The sequence below is a fragment of the Strix aluco genome, chromosome 6 (genome assembly GCF_031877795.1).
Source record: "Strix aluco isolate bStrAlu1 chromosome 6, bStrAlu1.hap1, whole genome shotgun sequence".
Classification (NCBI taxonomy): Eukaryota; Metazoa; Chordata; class Aves; order Strigiformes; family Strigidae; genus Strix; species Strix aluco.
The window spans coordinates 13784740-13801540 of NC_133936.1; the positions used below are offsets into that span (position 1 = coordinate 13784740).

Consider the following 16801-nt stretch of genomic DNA (forward strand, 5'->3'; position numbering starts at 1 on the left):
TTGCTGTGTGCCATGAAGAGTGAAGCACAAGAACAGGGGAAGGAGGGAGAAGGGCTCAGTGTTTCCTGGTTACAGGCCAAGTCAGAAATATCTGGTGTTTTAGAGAGTCCTCTGCTTTCTTGCTGCTCCAAGCATCCCTGGGCTGCGGGGGAAGCGGGCTGTGCCTCAGCACAGCCGGTCCCCCTTCCCAGGTCGTGACTTGGGCAGCAGTTGGCCTGGGTGCTCAGTGAAATTAAACTTAGCTACCTGAAATGCTGTGCGCAGCCCTCAGGGTAGTGACATGGGGGGACTGGGCAAGATTAGAATTGCTCAGTAGGGAAGAGGTGGTCCTTTAAAGGATGGAGTGACAGGGAAGAAAGGTGCTCCTGTCCCAGCTGGCTGTTATGAGATCTCCACAGCTGCCTTGCAGGTGTGAGGCAAAACAGAGGTCACTGATTTCTGAGGCTCCCTCTCACTCCAGCCGGGGCATTGAATCCCCTTGCACGTCCACCTGTGAGCTACATCCATGTAGATCTTTGCTCTGAGCTCTCCTGAAAGTATCAAAGGCACTTCCCGTGTATGAAGTGTTTTCTTAGAGCAAAAAGTCACTTTTTAGAGAAAGAAAAGCTCTGATGGGTGACAAAGATTAAAATAAATTATTTGGAAACAAAGTTCCCCTCTTGCTTCACTTAATCCAGTAATTTTTGGTGCCTGACAGTGTGTCAGCACTCTATACAGCCTCCTCTGGAAAGTCTCTGTCTCCTGCCGTCTCTCACAGCCGGCTCTGGCTGTTCGTCTTGTCTGGGTCCTCGGCTCTGCAAACCTGCCTCTGGCTCCCCCTCTCTGTCCCTCACTCTCTGCCTGCCCCACTCTGCCGGCAGGAGGTTTCTCCCACGTACTCCTTCCCTGAAAGCAACTTCTGCTGCCCCATGCACACCTTCTGGAGAATCCTGCCCTGGCAAAGCAGCAGCAGGTCCTGGCAGTGCTCATCAGCACTGGCACCTTCTGCACCCACTGGGGAAATGGGCCTCTGCTCTCCTGTGGGGCAAAGGGGTACCCTCTCCTGCCGGCGGGTTTGAGGCAATCCCCCATGTAACAGAGGGACGCAACCCCCCGGCATGGTCTGTGCCACGCACCTGAGCAGGCAGGGGCAGAGTGGCCAGTGGCCACCCATGCCTGGTGTCACTGCAGCTGTCCTGCAGCCCAAAGAGTGGTCAGCACTATGGGCCACAGTGAACTTCCACCTGAAGAGAGACCATGAGGACACAAGTCAATTGTTTTTCAGTGCTGCCCCATCTGTTCGCAAAGGGGGCAGCCACAGACAGATCCCACCCCATCATTTCTGTGGCTCTGCTTCCTTGCTGTTCCTAGTGACTGCTTCTCCCCCTGCCTGCGTTCTTTCTTCTCCGGCTCCCTTGCTCTCACACGCATACACGCAGAGCTTGCCAAGCAAATGTGTAGCCCAGGAGCCTGCCTCACATGGGCCTTGGTTTCTCTTCAGGCCTTACCGTATGTAGCTCCCTGCCTTGGGCAAGAACCTCTTTATTCTCAGTTCTCACTACAGCAAGGGTTGGTTTCCTCTTTCTACTTGGTCTGAAAGCAGAGTGCAGAAAGTACACGGTGGCTTTTAGTCCCGTGGCTGTGTCCTGATCACAGACCAACCTGACAGGCCGTGGCATCTCTCATTAACAGCACTTTCTCACAGGAGCCCTTCGGCACTACCAGGAGCCCTGTTCCCTACCCAGTGACTGGCTCTCACATCATCTCATTCTCTCTTTCTTGACAGATCATGTTATAACCTATGATCACAGAAAGTCCTGATCCTCACGTTTCTCTGCTGTCACCTGTGGGCTCCTCCAGAGCCGTGAAGAAAGGGGAACACCAGCCCCACCATGAGAAGACTTGGGTGAGAAGTGCTTGTGACATCTTGGGGAACAGCCACACCTTGAGACCTAGTTTTAATTTTTATTTTTAGCAATTACAAAAGAGGGAAATGTTCTCCATTCAGTGATGATCCACAGGAGCAGCTCTGCCTTCCCTTTCTGGGATTAGATTAGAGATAGTTTCATTAATGAGGGGAAAGTATGCTAATTTGCACCACTCTAAGCAAGGGCTGAATCAAGCTACCAGCGAGTTACCAAGATTGGCTTCCAGGCAATACACTGCCTCAGACCTCAGACTTCTCAAATGGAAGATGTCTGTTGGTGCCTCGCACAGTTAGATGCCTGAGGTGTCTTAGCCTTCAGGGAGTAACAAGCCTCTTCATTCCCCTCCTGGTTAAGGTATCTGTGCTGCCCGAATGGTTGGCAGCGTGTGGAGAACCCAGCTGCACTACAAAGCAAGCAAACAGTCTGGGCTGTAACTTCTGTGATTACATGATCCTATCTTTACCAAGACCTCTTCCTGGGTGTTCAACCTGTTTGGTTCTTGCCTGGCTTATTAATAGAGACCAATGCCCCGCCATCCCAGCTCTATGTTGCCCTTAGGAATCTCAGGCTAACCCCATATCCCCTGTTCAGTCTTACTCTCCTTTACATATGGCACTCACTCGTTCCCTTTGCCTCTGGTTGCCAGGGAGGGAGTGGACAGGGCTGTAAGCAGGCACTGATGTCTCGTGTGACTGCTGGCAAGTCCATGAGAAATTTGGAGTCTCTCCATTCAATGTAAGGAGGCTCCTTCCACTTCCAAGGATGACTTAGACACTTAGTCTTCATCCTGCTGGCCCAAACTGAAATTTTGGGATTTAATTCTCTGCATTGCTCTGAACATGTGATTTAGTCACTTAGATTCCCTGGGCCTTACAATGCTGAACACAGATCATAGGAATGACAGGAACAGCCTCAGAAACCACATGATCTCTTTCTGGCCCTCCGCTGAGCTGTCATGGTGTGTGATCATTTGGGCCTGTTGCTAAGGGGTCAGGAGGGTGCATTTGTGAAAGTCTGTGAGGTACCTTTATCTCTGCACTGGAAAGGCCTTGGAAATGCTTGGCTACCAGTCACTAAACCATATGCATCTTCCCTGTGAAGGGTAAATCAGAGCATTAAGGGGCTGCAGTGTGACTCTCAGGGACAAAACCACCACCAGTTAGCCTTCTTCCTCCTTGCTACTTGAGCTACCAGGAGATTACACTGTCAGGTCATCCTTTCCCACCCCCAGCCACCTCCTTAACCCACATACTCTTGTCCGCACACCATTTGAGGGAAAGAACCTCACTATCTCTTGTAAACCTCCCATCTCCTTAGTGCTGCTGTGTGAGTAAGCTGAGCCTGCAGCAAGCACTTCTGAGAATTTGTCACTAGAGTTGAGCAGTGTTACGGTGAAGGAATTGCTGAGGGTAGGTAGGATAAACTTCTCCAAATTCAGATAGGTAGTGTAAGGCCACTGTTGGCTTGGCTAGTGATGGAAAAGATTCCCTGCCCCATGCCCCGTGACTCATCTAGTTATGCTGCTCTGTTTCTACCCAAGCTGTTGGGGTTTGGCTTCTGCATTCCCTGGAAGCAGACCTGCTGTTGCATCCTGCGAGTCATAGCCAGGCTGCTTCAGTAACTCATCTTTCCTTCCATTCACAGGTCTTCTACGCATGGCGACTCAACCCATGTGAGAGCTCTCTTATGTGAGTGCCCAGCAGCACACTTTGCTGTCTGTGGTCTGTGGACATTGACTGGCATCTAAGCGACACCCCAGCTCCCTCCTCTCCCCCTAGACGCCACTGTCTTAGAGCCTCCATGTGCATTTGCTATGACATACATCAATGTTGATGAGAGACAGGAACACTGCCGGGTGATCTTGAGCTGCCAAAATAATCAGCTCTATGCACAACATGGCTTAAAGGATTTTTCGGTTAGCAGCATGCATCCACTAAAGAACCTAGACAGTCATATTTTTTCTGGGGACTTCCATACTCTAGACTCCTGCCACACAGGCAAGGCACCTTTGGCCAGTCCTGTGGAAAACCGGATGTATCGTAGCGTGGAAAACCTTCACTGGGCAACAGTTGCTGACTCTGGGCTGTATTCTCACTGCCGGAGCCTGGATAATGAGATCATCTTTCGCTATAGAGGCACCAGTCAGTGGACAGAAGGTTGTGTGGATGTGGCCCCAGTACAGAGCACATCGGACTCCCTGAGAAACCTTTCTCTCCATGCTAAACAGACATCTCGATCGGCACAGAATGTGCTCCTCCCTCCCTTTGCCAAAGTGCCTCAGTGGCTTTTCCCTTCTCCAGAGGAAAGAGCCCTACGCAGGGATGCCAAAAAAGAGCTGAAGGAGAAGCTGAGGCTGCACAGCAGTAAGGTGGCAGAGCCCTGTAAGCCAGTGCGTCCGCAGGCCCTGCCTGACCTGATGGCCCGGGAGTTTTTTGAATGCCAGATGTGTCGGCAGTACAAGAATGGTTGTGCTGTCAACTGCTGCAAGGTTTTGGTGGAAGACACTGCTCTCAGGCACAGCCTCACAGGGAGGCAGAGATTGTGTTTTGCACACAGGATCATCAGTCCAGAAGACATCAAGCAGGAGGCTCAGAGGAGGCTTCAGCTTCGAAGGCAGAATAGTTCCCCTAATTTGCCCCTTCAGCATGCTGGGGACAGCCATGAGATGGCTAAATCCAGAACAGCAGAAACCCTGGAACAATATAGTGGGGAAACAGATGTCAAAGCCACATTGGGACAGAGCAAGAAAGGCCGCTGCAAAGGGAGGATCTACATACCCACCTTTGAGGAATTCAAGCAAATGAGAAGTAAGGAAGCAAATTCATCTGCCAGCAGCAGTGGGCCAACAGAGTGTTTGAATAAGGGTCTGCCTGCAAACCAGACCCTGGAGGAGAACAATAAGAACGTCTGCCCAGAAGCTCTGGGGACCAAAGCTGTGAATGAAGCCACTGTCACAGCAGAGGAGGATGACGATGTGTTCCATGAAAGCCACACCTCTGATGACTTTTCCCAATATCCAGCCACATGGGATGGTTTCAGAATGAGCAGCCCTGAGGTGAAGGACAGAACCTTCCAGATCTCCAGCCCGGATAGTTCACTGATTCCCATTTGCTCTAGCCCTATCCCACGATCACCTTTACAGGCAGTAGCAATACACAGAGCTGGGCAGGAGATCTTCAGTGATGAGCAGCAGAAAGGAGAGACAAGACAGTTAAATGATGTCCTCCACCTTGCAGGGCAGTCACTGACTTCTGAAGCCCAGTCCTCTTGCTGTTCATCGCTGCTGTTAGAAGCCACAGACTTATCCAGCTATGGAGCTAAGCTACAAAAAATGAAGGATGAATTCATAGGTTCAGCCCTGGAACTTATTAAGAAAAGGTAACATGCTCTTTGGGGTCACCTGAAAGCAGTTCCCTTGTTAACGATCTGATATCTGTCCTGATATGTACATTTAACTCCCATAGCATAAATATCCTGTTGGCAGAGCCTTTCATCTTAGGGTCTCTGATAACCACCTGGACGTGTCTGTAAACTGTTGAGCTTAAACTCCATCTTTGCGTGGGATTAAACATCAAAAAGCATTTTCATCTAGACTTTGCATTTTTGTATACCTTAATCCTGTCAGGACAGCAGCCATTAGTAGTCCTGACACCCAATTTCCCACCCATTTTATTTCTGTAATAAATTGTTGAAATATCTTTTTTTTTTTTTTTTTAACATCTGCTAAAAGTAGAGGACAGCTGAGCAATGCAAAGTACTAATATGATTTTCTTTGAAAAGAGTCTGTCCTGCCACTGCAGGACATGAATTTAGGTAGTGTGACATGCAGCAGCAAGTGCTTTCACTTGCTGCCTGTATGTAGTGAACTGGCAAACAAATAAGAGCAAGATGGCTGCTGCGTGTCTTTAACCACCCTCTGGAGACCAGCACAGGCAGCGAGTGAAAGTACTTGCAAATACTGTCCTTCTGCCAACTCAGCGTAAGCAGTGAGAGAAAATACTTGCGTAAAGCCTCCCTCCTTCTTCTCCAACCAGGGTTTTCCCCTTCTCTGGGTCAGATGTTCACAAGGACTGCTTTATCCTGGTTTTGGGCACTTTGGTCCATTACCTCCCTCCTGGCAAAGAAATGGGGATCCCTTTCTATGCAGGCAGGTGGCCCAACAGGGATCAGCAAAGCTCTGGAAGCTAGGAATTTGGGGCAGTTACTGCTGTCTTATCACTAGATAAGGCTGATGGGAAAAGGAGGAGTAAGTGTTGGTAGAATGGTTTGTTTCCATATGCTTGGTTTTCAGGACTGGTTTTGCCAAGAATTGCATTTGACTTGGTTCCTGGCTGCTTCCCACGTCCACAGATGCAGTGTGTGAAATGCCAGGGCACCTTATATACTGGCTTGGTATTTCTGGAATGCTAGAGCTCTGAGACTGGACTCAGGTTTTAGAGGAGACACTGGTGACTTCTGCACAGGAGTGAGAGTCATCTGAAAGAACTGTGGAGCTGAAGCTCCCATGCAAACAGACCCAGAGTGACAAGCAGAAGTACTTCTGCAATGTTATAATCCCGAAGGAAGTAGGTGGTGTCAGAGCCCTAAATGCTTCCTTCAGGTGTCCAGCCCAGCCTTTGTGCTTTTCTAGAGTATGAAAACCTGATGAAGAAACAGATGAGAAAGTTATGGTATGCAACCATTTTCATTGAGTAGGCTATTTTTATCATTGATGCGATGTGAAATACACAGAATGGCACACACCATGTGTGAGAGCACTAAGAACACTTGTCTCCAGGCAGATCAAAGGTTTGACTAGTATCTGGAGCCCAGGGTGCATGCATAGCAAAGTACACAGGAAACAAGCAGTGCATATGATCTTTCTTCCCACTACTCTCCCAGCCTCCAAACGCTCTGCCCAGGGCCTTCATGGTTTCATTGTGGTTTCTGTGCTTATAATATCCACAGTGGTTTTTGTTTCTGTGAATGTGTTCAGTCTCCCTAGTTGGATTTGTTAAAATGTATGAGGTGATTTTATTAACACCAAAACGATAATTGATCTAAACATGAAAATGACAGTGGTTCCAGTATTAGAGAGGTTGTTTCATGTGAAGGAACCACCCTGGCCTGTTTATTTTCCTTAGTAATAATAATTAATGATAAAGGCTGTCATTTCTTCAGGCTAGCAGGAGGAAAACAAATCTGTTGGCAGTGCCAAAGTACTGGTTAGTGGGAAACTCCAGTTTTATCTGGAAATTTCTCAATTTTCCATCATTTTCACTCAAGATGTGAAGTACCTGAATACTCATTTATAACTCAAGCTGATTCTCACTGCAGAGGTGGGAGACTTTTTGGCTGGATGTTTTGGGTCCTAAATTATGATTGCTGACATCCAGACCACATTTTTTCTAAGTCTCAAATTAAATGAGCTGAAAGCTGGGGATTTGGTTGCATTTCCACAGATACTGAGCTCAGCAAGCCTTTGATGGATATGTTGTGATGGAGCATCACAGAATAAGGTAGCTGAAATTGTCTTCTCTTAGAGTTTCTGTGTAAGTGTTGCTGTTTTACAAAGCAGTTTTGACTGGTAAGTCAATTGCCTTCCTAGTTAATTCATAGTTAATTACTCAATACTCATTTAGATGGTTTAATATTTCATTAGTGAAGATTTGATTTTCCACTTCATAATTATGGTGGCTTTAGATCCCTCATGGGTCACTGGATACCTTTCTCTTAGGTTGTAGTCCTGGTGGGGAAGGGTGTTGAGATCTGGGTGGAAATCCTTACACATTTCGATATATAGTCTACATTCTGATCTAGTTTAAATGGTGAATTGTTCAGGATAAGGACGTGCAAGGACCTGGGATTCCTGTCTATGAAATGGGGGACAAGGTGACAACAAAAACCTGCAGAAGAAAGCAAAGGACATGACTAAGAAGGAAGGCTGCCAGAAAAGAGTGATGGGATGCATTTGGGATGAAACTGGCATGGTGGGTACAGTAACAGCTTCCCATAGAAGAGGATTCCCAGTCTGGAAGGCAGGTGCCAGGAGGGAAGGAGTGGTCAAAAATGTTTCCATTAGTCAGAAAGAGTCAGGAACATAAGAGTCAGGAACTGAGAACTGCTGCCCTGGACAATGATACAACCATGAAGAGGCCCAAAGAGACCGTGCAGGAAAGCAGGTGTGTTTCTAGTTTTACGCCACACACCCAGTGCCTCTGCTTCCATGAGATTCAGAAATGATGTCCCAGAGGTTTAAAAGGACATTCAGACAAAACCTGTCCTCCCTGTGCTGGCCCAAGCACATCATCTGTCTTGGAGAGAACAGGGAAAACTGACACAAACCCCAGGCATAAAACTCCTATCCCAGTAAGTGATTTGATCCCTCAGAAGGAAACATGCCAGAGTCCCCCCTTCTGCAGCTCTGTGTGAGCAGAGGGGTCTACTTGAGCAGGCATTGGTGTGGACCTGTTGGCAGCCCAGATCTTTGCTGGGGGAGGGGACTGGAGGGAGGAGCAATACCCCGTTTTCTTGGTAATGTCCCTTCTTCCTCCTAAGCCAGGGGCAAAGGTTAAAGAAGCAGCCCTAAGATGTGGTTCTACAAAACTGCCTGTGTCCTCCCTGTGGTGCGATGCTCTGGGGAGCAGCACTTGCCCCACCACTGCATGGCCAGTACATCATGCAGGAGGGATCTAATCGCAACTAGAAGTAGAGCAGTTAAACCAGGGATGAAGAAATCTCCTTTCACACAAAGTGGGCTTTGCATCATTGCCTTTCTTACCTCTAGCTGACCAACCATGGGGTGGGTTGAATATTCTCAGTCTCCAGTCACACTTCCTTAGCTCAGGTCTCTTGGTAGTACTGGCTCTTATTCCCACTGCAGGTCACATCTGGAGATTTTTTAAAAATATCCCTATTAGGTTATGGGAACCACAATAAGCAGTGGCATCTTGTCTACAGACCTTGTCAGCAGAGATCTGCTGTCAGCTTCTCTTAGAGGAGCAGTAACACTCTGGAGTACTTCCCATGTTTAAGTGGATGATCTTGAAACACTGTAAGAATGACAAATGAAAGCTCAGCTTCTCACTGAGAGTATGGTCTGTGTGGTGGAAGGGTGGAATCAAGAAGAGAAGATAATATTCCATTTCTGAGCTCTGCTGCTGACCTTGGACACATCCCATTGCCTCTCTGTGCCCCACCATGGTCCCTTCTTTCTGCATGTTTCAACCAGAAACTGAGCAGGAGCAGCTTTTGAAAATGCTGGTTTTCCAGCAGTGGCAGATCCTCTTCCAAGAGCTTTCTTGCTCCTTAACCTCTGCCTTCCCTCCCACAGGTGTGTCCAGCTGAACTGTTGATACTTTACCCAACTCAGTGAAACATTGATTAAATGATCTGTCTGGGAATACATGAGGGAGGATATTTTTTTAAACCCAAATCATTTCAAGACTGATTTTAGATTGTGGCCACACAGACAGTTACACCGGACTGGCTGAAGGAGTGGTACCCCGAATGTGGCTGGGGACGGGAGGGAGGAAGGAGACAGGAACCTCTTAAACCGACCAGGCCAAGACCGTACCATGGTGGGATCACAGCCTTGCTGTGTGCCTGCGCTGCTCTTACTGCAAGCCTGTAAGGGGGCTGATGTGGTCCGTGCTACAGACTGCTCTGTGACAGCACTGGTCTTAGTATTCCCTTTCTACAGGCTGGGGAGAAGAGGCCTGGAGGGGTGAAGTGATGCTTCCAAATCCACATGGCAGGGAGTTAGCACAGCACAATGTAAAAGCCAGGAGCCTGTTGTTAGCGCTATGCCATTGCTGTGCAGCCACGGCTAAACTCTTTTTAAGTTGGTAAATCCTCTGGTAGTGTCAGCTGGGACCTGGAACCATAAATGGAGGAAGATGAAAAAGCATCAGCTGCAAAGTTGCAAACCAACTTTTCTGGCCTGACAACAGAGCCAGTTTGTGTTCTGGGAGATTTGTTCCCTCTTCAGTGATTTCAGTATTGGCTGATGGTTTGTTATCGGAGCCAACTGTCATTCATTGTAAGTAAAACGCCCATCTGTTTCATATGTTTGCTTGTAGCTGACAGTGTTGAAATTGCACATTAGCAGTATGACCTACCAGCACAAGTTCACAAGTGAAGCCTTTAAGAAGAGGCAGATTTTTGTCATAGGAGAGTTTTCTTAAGCATAAAATACATTCATAAACTGAAATATGTTCCAGACACTGGCTTCCTGTATGTACAAGCATCCATATCCAGTCCTCACAACCTTTCTTTTTAAAGGAATCCAAGCCCATAAAAATAAGTAAACCCAAAATGAAAAAATTAATATTCTTCCCAGCAGGCTTCATTATGCATGAAAATAAGGTGTCTTAGAGAGTCTGTTTAAAATATATATATATATATATTACAAGTAGTATCGCAAACTACAGCCTATCAACTACTCTGTCAAGTCAGTGGTTTTGCACCAGACTCTGCCTGTCTGGAGAGGTGGTGGTGTCTACAGAGAAGGGAATGTGGGGCTGGAACAGGCTGCCTCTATCAGCCAGGCCAGGCCCTTGTTAGCACCAGATAGCCATGAATAAGAGCATCCCAGAATTGCAAAGTGAGAACAGTCTCTGCCAGTCTTTTCAGGACTCTTAAGTGCACCAGAAGGCCTGATCCTGGGTTCACTGAAAGCAGAGGGAATCTTTCCAGTGTTTTCAATGGGCTTGGGATCATATGAGATGAAAATCAGAGGGAAAGTTCCTTTAATCCTCTAATCTTGTCAAAGTATTATGGTTTTTAGCAGGTGATTTTCTTCCAGATAAGCAATATGGTTTCTGTGTTGACAACATCTCTTTAAATAGCAGCAAATATGGATATGGCCTACTTACAAAGAGGTTTTTCTGGTCCCTATGGGAGAACCTCATGTTTTATGGACACAAAAATGTCCTGTGAACGCCCGAGACCTGATATCCCAGACTGATGCTGGCATGAGTGCAGTTACCCAATTTGCACTGCTATAAGTGAGCTGCATTTAGAGCCCCTGAAACACACGTACAGCCATCCATGCCGACCAGTCTAGACCACTGCCTGCACTTTCCCTGAACTGTTGCGGCTGGTTGTTCGAACCTGGGCTTGCTCCTCAGTCTCATTTGTGTCGGGAACAGCAGGTGAACTGCATACGTGATGTTCATCTGTCTGCTTCTTCTCCTGCAGCTGCAATGCTGAGACTGCTGCCAAACCCCCCTCCAAGGGACAGTGTGATCTGAGGGAAGCTGATCTCCTGACTCCAGAGGACAGCCAGCAGCCCACAGCGATGTCCATGGCAACAGAGACCTGGGAGGACAAGCCAAGCAATGAGACATCCAGTGACACTCCACCTGCAGGGAATGTAAGGGAGAGAAATTCCCCTCTCATCTTGAGCATGTGTTTAGGATTTTTTTTTCTCAGAAGCTCTGAAGAATCCCTTTGTTGTAGGAACTAGGCAGACTGGGAGACTGGGATCTGAAATCACACCAACTCCTATGAGCGATTAAACTCTGTTAGAAGCATTTCTAGTGCCTTTTTTATTACAGTTAATGAAACGGGAGTCAGTGTTGTGCCCCTGCCTATCTGCTGCTGCATCTCTTGCAGGGAGTTCAGCAATAAGTTATTGCTTTATGGCTTTCACTGTGCCATGAGCCCCTCATTGCTGGGCTGCCCAGATCAGACAGACTCTCTCCTAGTCCCCACTTGGTCAAACCGCTGATGTAGGTAAGACATAGAGGCTGGAGTTTCTGACCCTCCAGCACTGAAATGTTCACAGAACAAAGGCAAGCTAGCTCAGATCCCTGGAGAACAGGCTTAGCCTCCTGTTTAGGCCCTTAGCCAGGACTATGCTGTTGACTTCTTCATGGTTATTTGACAGCCATGATCCAGCCACCATGAAGCCACTGTACTCCGAGATAAACAATAACAGAGGGAGGGGAGTTCTTGCTGTTAGGACTGAGCAAGACAGAGGGACCTGGGGGGACAGATTTCCTAATGATCAGAGTTGCATTTACAATTCCACCACTGATGAGTTGCCTTTTCCCTCCTTTGGCAACTGAAGTCCAGTGGCTGCAAACCAGGCACTACTTTGACCACCTCCTTGCTCCAAACCCACTTGCTTTTCTTGCAGACCCCCAGTCCTGGCTGCCGCCGATCCAGCTCTGACATCGTCCATGAGAGCATGGATGGTGCCAAGGCCCAGCGGGAGTGCCGGCTGCGGCCGCATTTCAGTGACCCTATGCCGACAGACTCAGTGAAGAGGAAGCAGCTGGAGCTGAAGATTGCAGCTGCAGCACGGCAACACGCACAGAAGCGCCGGCAGGAGCGAGACTATGGTACTCACATTCGGCACACTCAGAGGGGGTTGATGGGCCAGATGCTGAGCCCTGCTATGCTGGTGTAAATATGGAGTAGCTCTGCTGTGGGAGAGGGAAGCATTCTGGGTTTAACCCAGGTGTGCAAGAAATCAGGATCTACTCTGCTGTGTCTCTGTCCCTGCCTGGCAGATGGCAGGGAAAGAGAGCGCCCAGATGAGTTCACAGGTGTGGGCAGTACAGGTATGACAGGCCCCAGGCTTCATCTGGAAACCCCTGCCCTTCCCAGCAGCAAAACAGGAGGGGAGGAGGGCTAACAGCCCTGCTTTCACCAGATCTGCCCCCCTGCAGACTTCCTACCACCCATGGCTGTGCCAGCTTGAGCTCCCCAGGCAACCTCTGTGCAGCTGGCAGTGCCTGTAATGATTTGTGTCTGTTCTCAGGTCCAGTGGTAGCAAAAGCCAACCTTGGCCATGGTGGCAGCTTCGATGAGACCCACCGTGCCCCACGTGGCTCCCTCCGCTCCAGACATCACTGGAGCAATGTCAGCAGCCTGAGCACGGACAGCGGGATTGTTGGTGTGAACGATGTCCGGGATGACCTGGATCCCAGCGAGGCCACACGGACCAAGTCAGCGGATGTGGAGAGGGCAGATAGTGGCATTGGCCAGATGCCAGCCAGAAAGTGGAGGAACAAGGCATCCGAAACGCTGAGCTCCCTGCAGGCCTGGGAAGCCCATCGTCCCTGCACCGACTGTGGAGAAAGGGACCTCCCCGTAGAGACGGACATGCAGAACTGCAATCAGAGGCGGGCTGACCTCTGTGAGAAGTGCCGCAAGCGCAGGACGGAGCGCAAGGAGTCTGTGCTGGAGTTTGTCAACACGGAGGCCAGCTACGGAGAGGACCTGCGCATCATCAAAGAGGAGTTCTACCTCCCCATGCAGGCAGCTGGGCTGCTGAGCCAGGAGCAGCTGCTAGGCATCTTCAGCAACATCCAGGAGCTCATCGACCTCAACGAGAACTTCCTGGAGATACTCCAGGAAGAGATCGATCAGGCCTTTGACCAGGTATGATGCTGTGTGCTCTAAAGGGGCCAGGCTGGGCAGACAGGCATAGGTTTTGTATTAGTGAGGCAGTGTAGGTGAGGCAGAGGATCAGGAGGTAGGACTCCTGGGTTCTGGTCATCTGCCTAGTCCCTTGCTCCCCCAGCTATTGTAAACCAGTGATTTCAGTAGGCCTGTGCCAGATCACAGCTGCTGGCCTCACTCTGCTGTGGTGATGCCGCTGATACTAGCGGGCCATCAGCAGTCTAGCTCATTTATCCCCTTACCAGGACCTAACTGTCCCATTACCAAAGTTAGCTTTAAGCCAGTTGTCTTGGACACTGATAAGAGTGTGACCTTGGGGGCACAGAGCTCAGCTTGGTCTGGCTCACAGGCCATCTTTCTGCAACCCTGAGCTGGCTTGCTTCAGGCTGACTTGGGTGTATTTGCCTTGCGTTGCAGTTTGCCTCTAGGCTGGCTGTGGGGCCAGGCAGCACAGGCTGCTCCCTGCTCTGGCAACAACTGGCCCTTACAGCTCTGTGTACCAGTTGCTTCTATTGATGCACCCTGCCTTGCACAAGGAACTTTCCTGCCCCTACAGCGTGGTGGTCAAAGGGCAGAGAAACAGAAATAAGACTCTAGAGCAGCAGACAATTACTGCAAAGGAAATACAAACAGCTCCACACCCTCCTTTCTTCAAGAAAGCAAAACCCACTTGTTGCTGTATCAGTTTCACTGGGATGTTTTGTTCTCTAGGAAACACATCCCTCCTCTCCCTCTCTGAAACCCTGCATGTTAGACTGAGTGACACATGTCTCAAAAACTGGCAACTTTGACAACCACTCTCATGCACCTGGCACAATGAAGACAGATGTGCCCTGTGGGTGTGATGTCCCTGTGAATAATTTACTGAGACAATGGCCTCTACAAACAGCCATGGTTTTCCCTATCTCCTCCATGTTGTCTTTGCAGTCAGAGCTCAGTACTGCACCAAAAAGCCACCAGCAGCCCGAGAACTGCTCCCTCTCTTGCTGCTGAAATCAGTAGTGATTGCAGAGCATGTCAGTGTACACACTTGACAAAGCTGAGTGCGTTGTGTGGCACCAGATTCTTACTATTCCCTTATTTTATTATGCATCCAGGAATCAGAGAACAATTTACCATTAAATTTATTTTTCATTTAGGCATCATAGCCAGTAAGAGTGCAACTGAAGGAGACTGCTTCTGAGCCAGGCTAGTTGCTGGGAACAAGTGCAGAAGTTGTTAAGTGCCATGTCTGCTACCTGAGTTAGATGCCTCTCCTGCCCATTTGCTCCTAAATGCTCTGTTAATTTATGCACTTCTGCACTGGCCTTGGGGCAGACCTGCCAGCAAGAAGGGCCCCAGTACACTTTCCTGACTGGCAGGCTCACTCTGGCCTTTGAGCCCCTGTTCTGGTGAGCTGGCTGAGCCCCCAGAAGCAGAGAAGATGGCTCTTCATGTGTATGCAAGCAGTTAGACCAGCTTTCCTTCCCCTCCCCACACACTGCTTCCCACTGGTCCTGCGGGGATTGCATTTCCACTGGGAAGGGTGAGCCCAGTTCCCCCTTTGACCCAGCGTTCACCAGATCCCGCAGTAGGCTCGTGCTGATAGGACTGAGCGCAGGCTCCGTGCTTGTGCCTCTGCTGAGGCTGTATTGCATGGTTGCAGGGTGACGATGACCTGATGACCGTGTGCATCGGCGAAATATTTCTAGAGTTCGTCAACATGCTGCCAGCCTTTCAGACCTACTGTCTTCAGCAGTCCTCCTCCGTGAATATGCTCAACGCACTGGAGAAGGAGAAAGAGTTGCTCAGGTGAGAAAAAAGCTGAGCGTATTCTTCCAGGCTTTGGGGACAGGAAGGCACCAGGCTGAGGGTGGAGCCTTTGTCAGCTCAACTAGATCAAAGTTTTGATGCTAATGTTCTTCAGTGATGAGCTGCTCTCTCTTGGGGTGAGGAGAGTAATTTATTCTCCAAAAGATACTCAGTCCTTGACATCTCCACTGAGGCAGGCAGTTGGTCCCCAGCTGTATAGTGTATTTTGTGGTAGCAGTGTGTGCCCACTGACTGCTGCACTGAACTGCCACCAAATGACGCTCAGCTGAGAACAGCTCTCGGTCCCTGTGCCAGAGCATGGTTTGGATTTCCAGTGGGGAGAGCCACCGTGTGAAGCTTGCACGACTTGAATGTGTTTCCCGTTCCTACCCCTGGCCTATTGGGCAACGTCAGGCGAGTCACTTCTTTTTCCACTGCAACAGCTTAAAATGATGACAGTACCAAATTCTTATTTAGAGTGCTTTGTAATCTAATGATGAAAGGAGCTACAAATTAATGTAATCTGATATAAGCTGATGTATCTGCCTCAGGCCTACGTCAGTGTGTACCAAAGATCACACCCTCGTTGTTTTACAACGCTTTAATAGAAGACTGCTAGGATGTTACGAGCTAGTGGCCCAGGCACCTCATCACTGTGCTGCAGCTGAGCACAGCTGCAGAAGTTGTTGTTAGTTTTTGAGAAGACAGAATTCACAAGGCTCTTAAAACCAGAGTGGGGGCTGCAGTGCCCAGCAGCTGTCAGCACCACACTGTTCATTTGCATTTAGGATTGCAGCATCTGCTGACAGTACAGCCACTGTTTTATTCTCTTTTCTTAAATCCCTGCAGAATATTCCTCAATGTCTCTCAGAACGACAACACAGCATTGCGGCGGATGAACTTGAGGTCCTTCCTGATGGCCCCTTTGCAAAGAGTCACCAAGTACCCATTGCTGCTCAGCAGAATCATCAAGGCCACCACCGAGTACCACCCAGACCATGGCAGCCTGCGGGAGGCCAAGAGCCGCATCGAGTCGCACCTGGAGCACATCAACATGAAAACCAAGCAGGAGGGGAACACGTGGACCCTCCGATCCTTTCGCCAGGACAGCAAGAAGAAGAGGGAAGTCATCAATATTGAGATGAGAGAAACTGCCCTCAAAACTGTAGGCTGGCTGCGGGAGGAGACACGATTTGTGATGGAGGGGTCTCTGCAGCTGGCCCAGCCCCCTGACGGCCAGTGGGTGAAGAAAGGCAGCAAGACCCTGAAGTTCCAGAACATGCAGGTCCTCCTCCTGGTGAACATGAAGCGCGTGTCCGAGTCCAGCCTGGAGTCAGCCGAGCCAGGGCCCGTGAAGGACGCCGTGCTGGTACTCATCAGGGACAAAAATAATGGGAAGTTCCATTTGCTCAGGGAGCCCTTGAGGCTGAGTAATTGCATCGTCTCCACTGATCCCGACTGCGACGACACTTTTGAACTCATTGAGATCAGGCGGGAGGCATTTGTGTTCCGGGACAGCGACCGGGCACGGACTCACCACTGGTTCAGGCAGATCAGGCGGTACTCGAGGGAGCTGGGCTCCTGGAAGAAGCGGCGGAACGCGCTGCCCAATATCATGATCAGCACCCCTCACACCAGGCCCTGAGTCCTGCACGGGCGGCCCGCAGGGAGACTTGGCTTGACCAGTGCCACATGCAAGGACCATCAAG

The 16801-nt window shown here is 49.4% G+C and overlaps 1 protein-coding gene across 2 annotated transcripts in view; it reads left to right on the forward strand.

The window, feature by feature from the left end:
* The window catches only part of LOC141925137 (uncharacterized), a 46730-nt gene extending 29979 nt beyond the window's left edge, over positions 1-16751 (forward strand). Inside the window, exons 2-8 of one of the 2 annotated variants that reach the window (XM_074828761.1) lie at positions 1766-1885; positions 3552-5285; positions 11088-11262; positions 12031-12235; positions 12658-13280; positions 14947-15092; positions 15942-16751. In XM_074828761.1, coding sequence (XP_074684862.1) covers positions 3721-5285; positions 11088-11262; positions 12031-12235; positions 12658-13280; positions 14947-15092; positions 15942-16737 — 3510 coding nt within the window. In that variant the 5' untranslated portion in view covers positions 1766-1885; positions 3552-3720 and the 3' untranslated portion in view covers positions 16738-16751. The remainder of the gene's footprint in view (positions 1-1765; positions 1886-3551; positions 5286-11087; positions 11263-12030; positions 12236-12657; positions 13281-14946; positions 15093-15941) is intronic. The other variant, XM_074828762.1, reaches the window with a different exon arrangement.
* Positions 16752-16801: the final 50 nt, after the last annotated feature.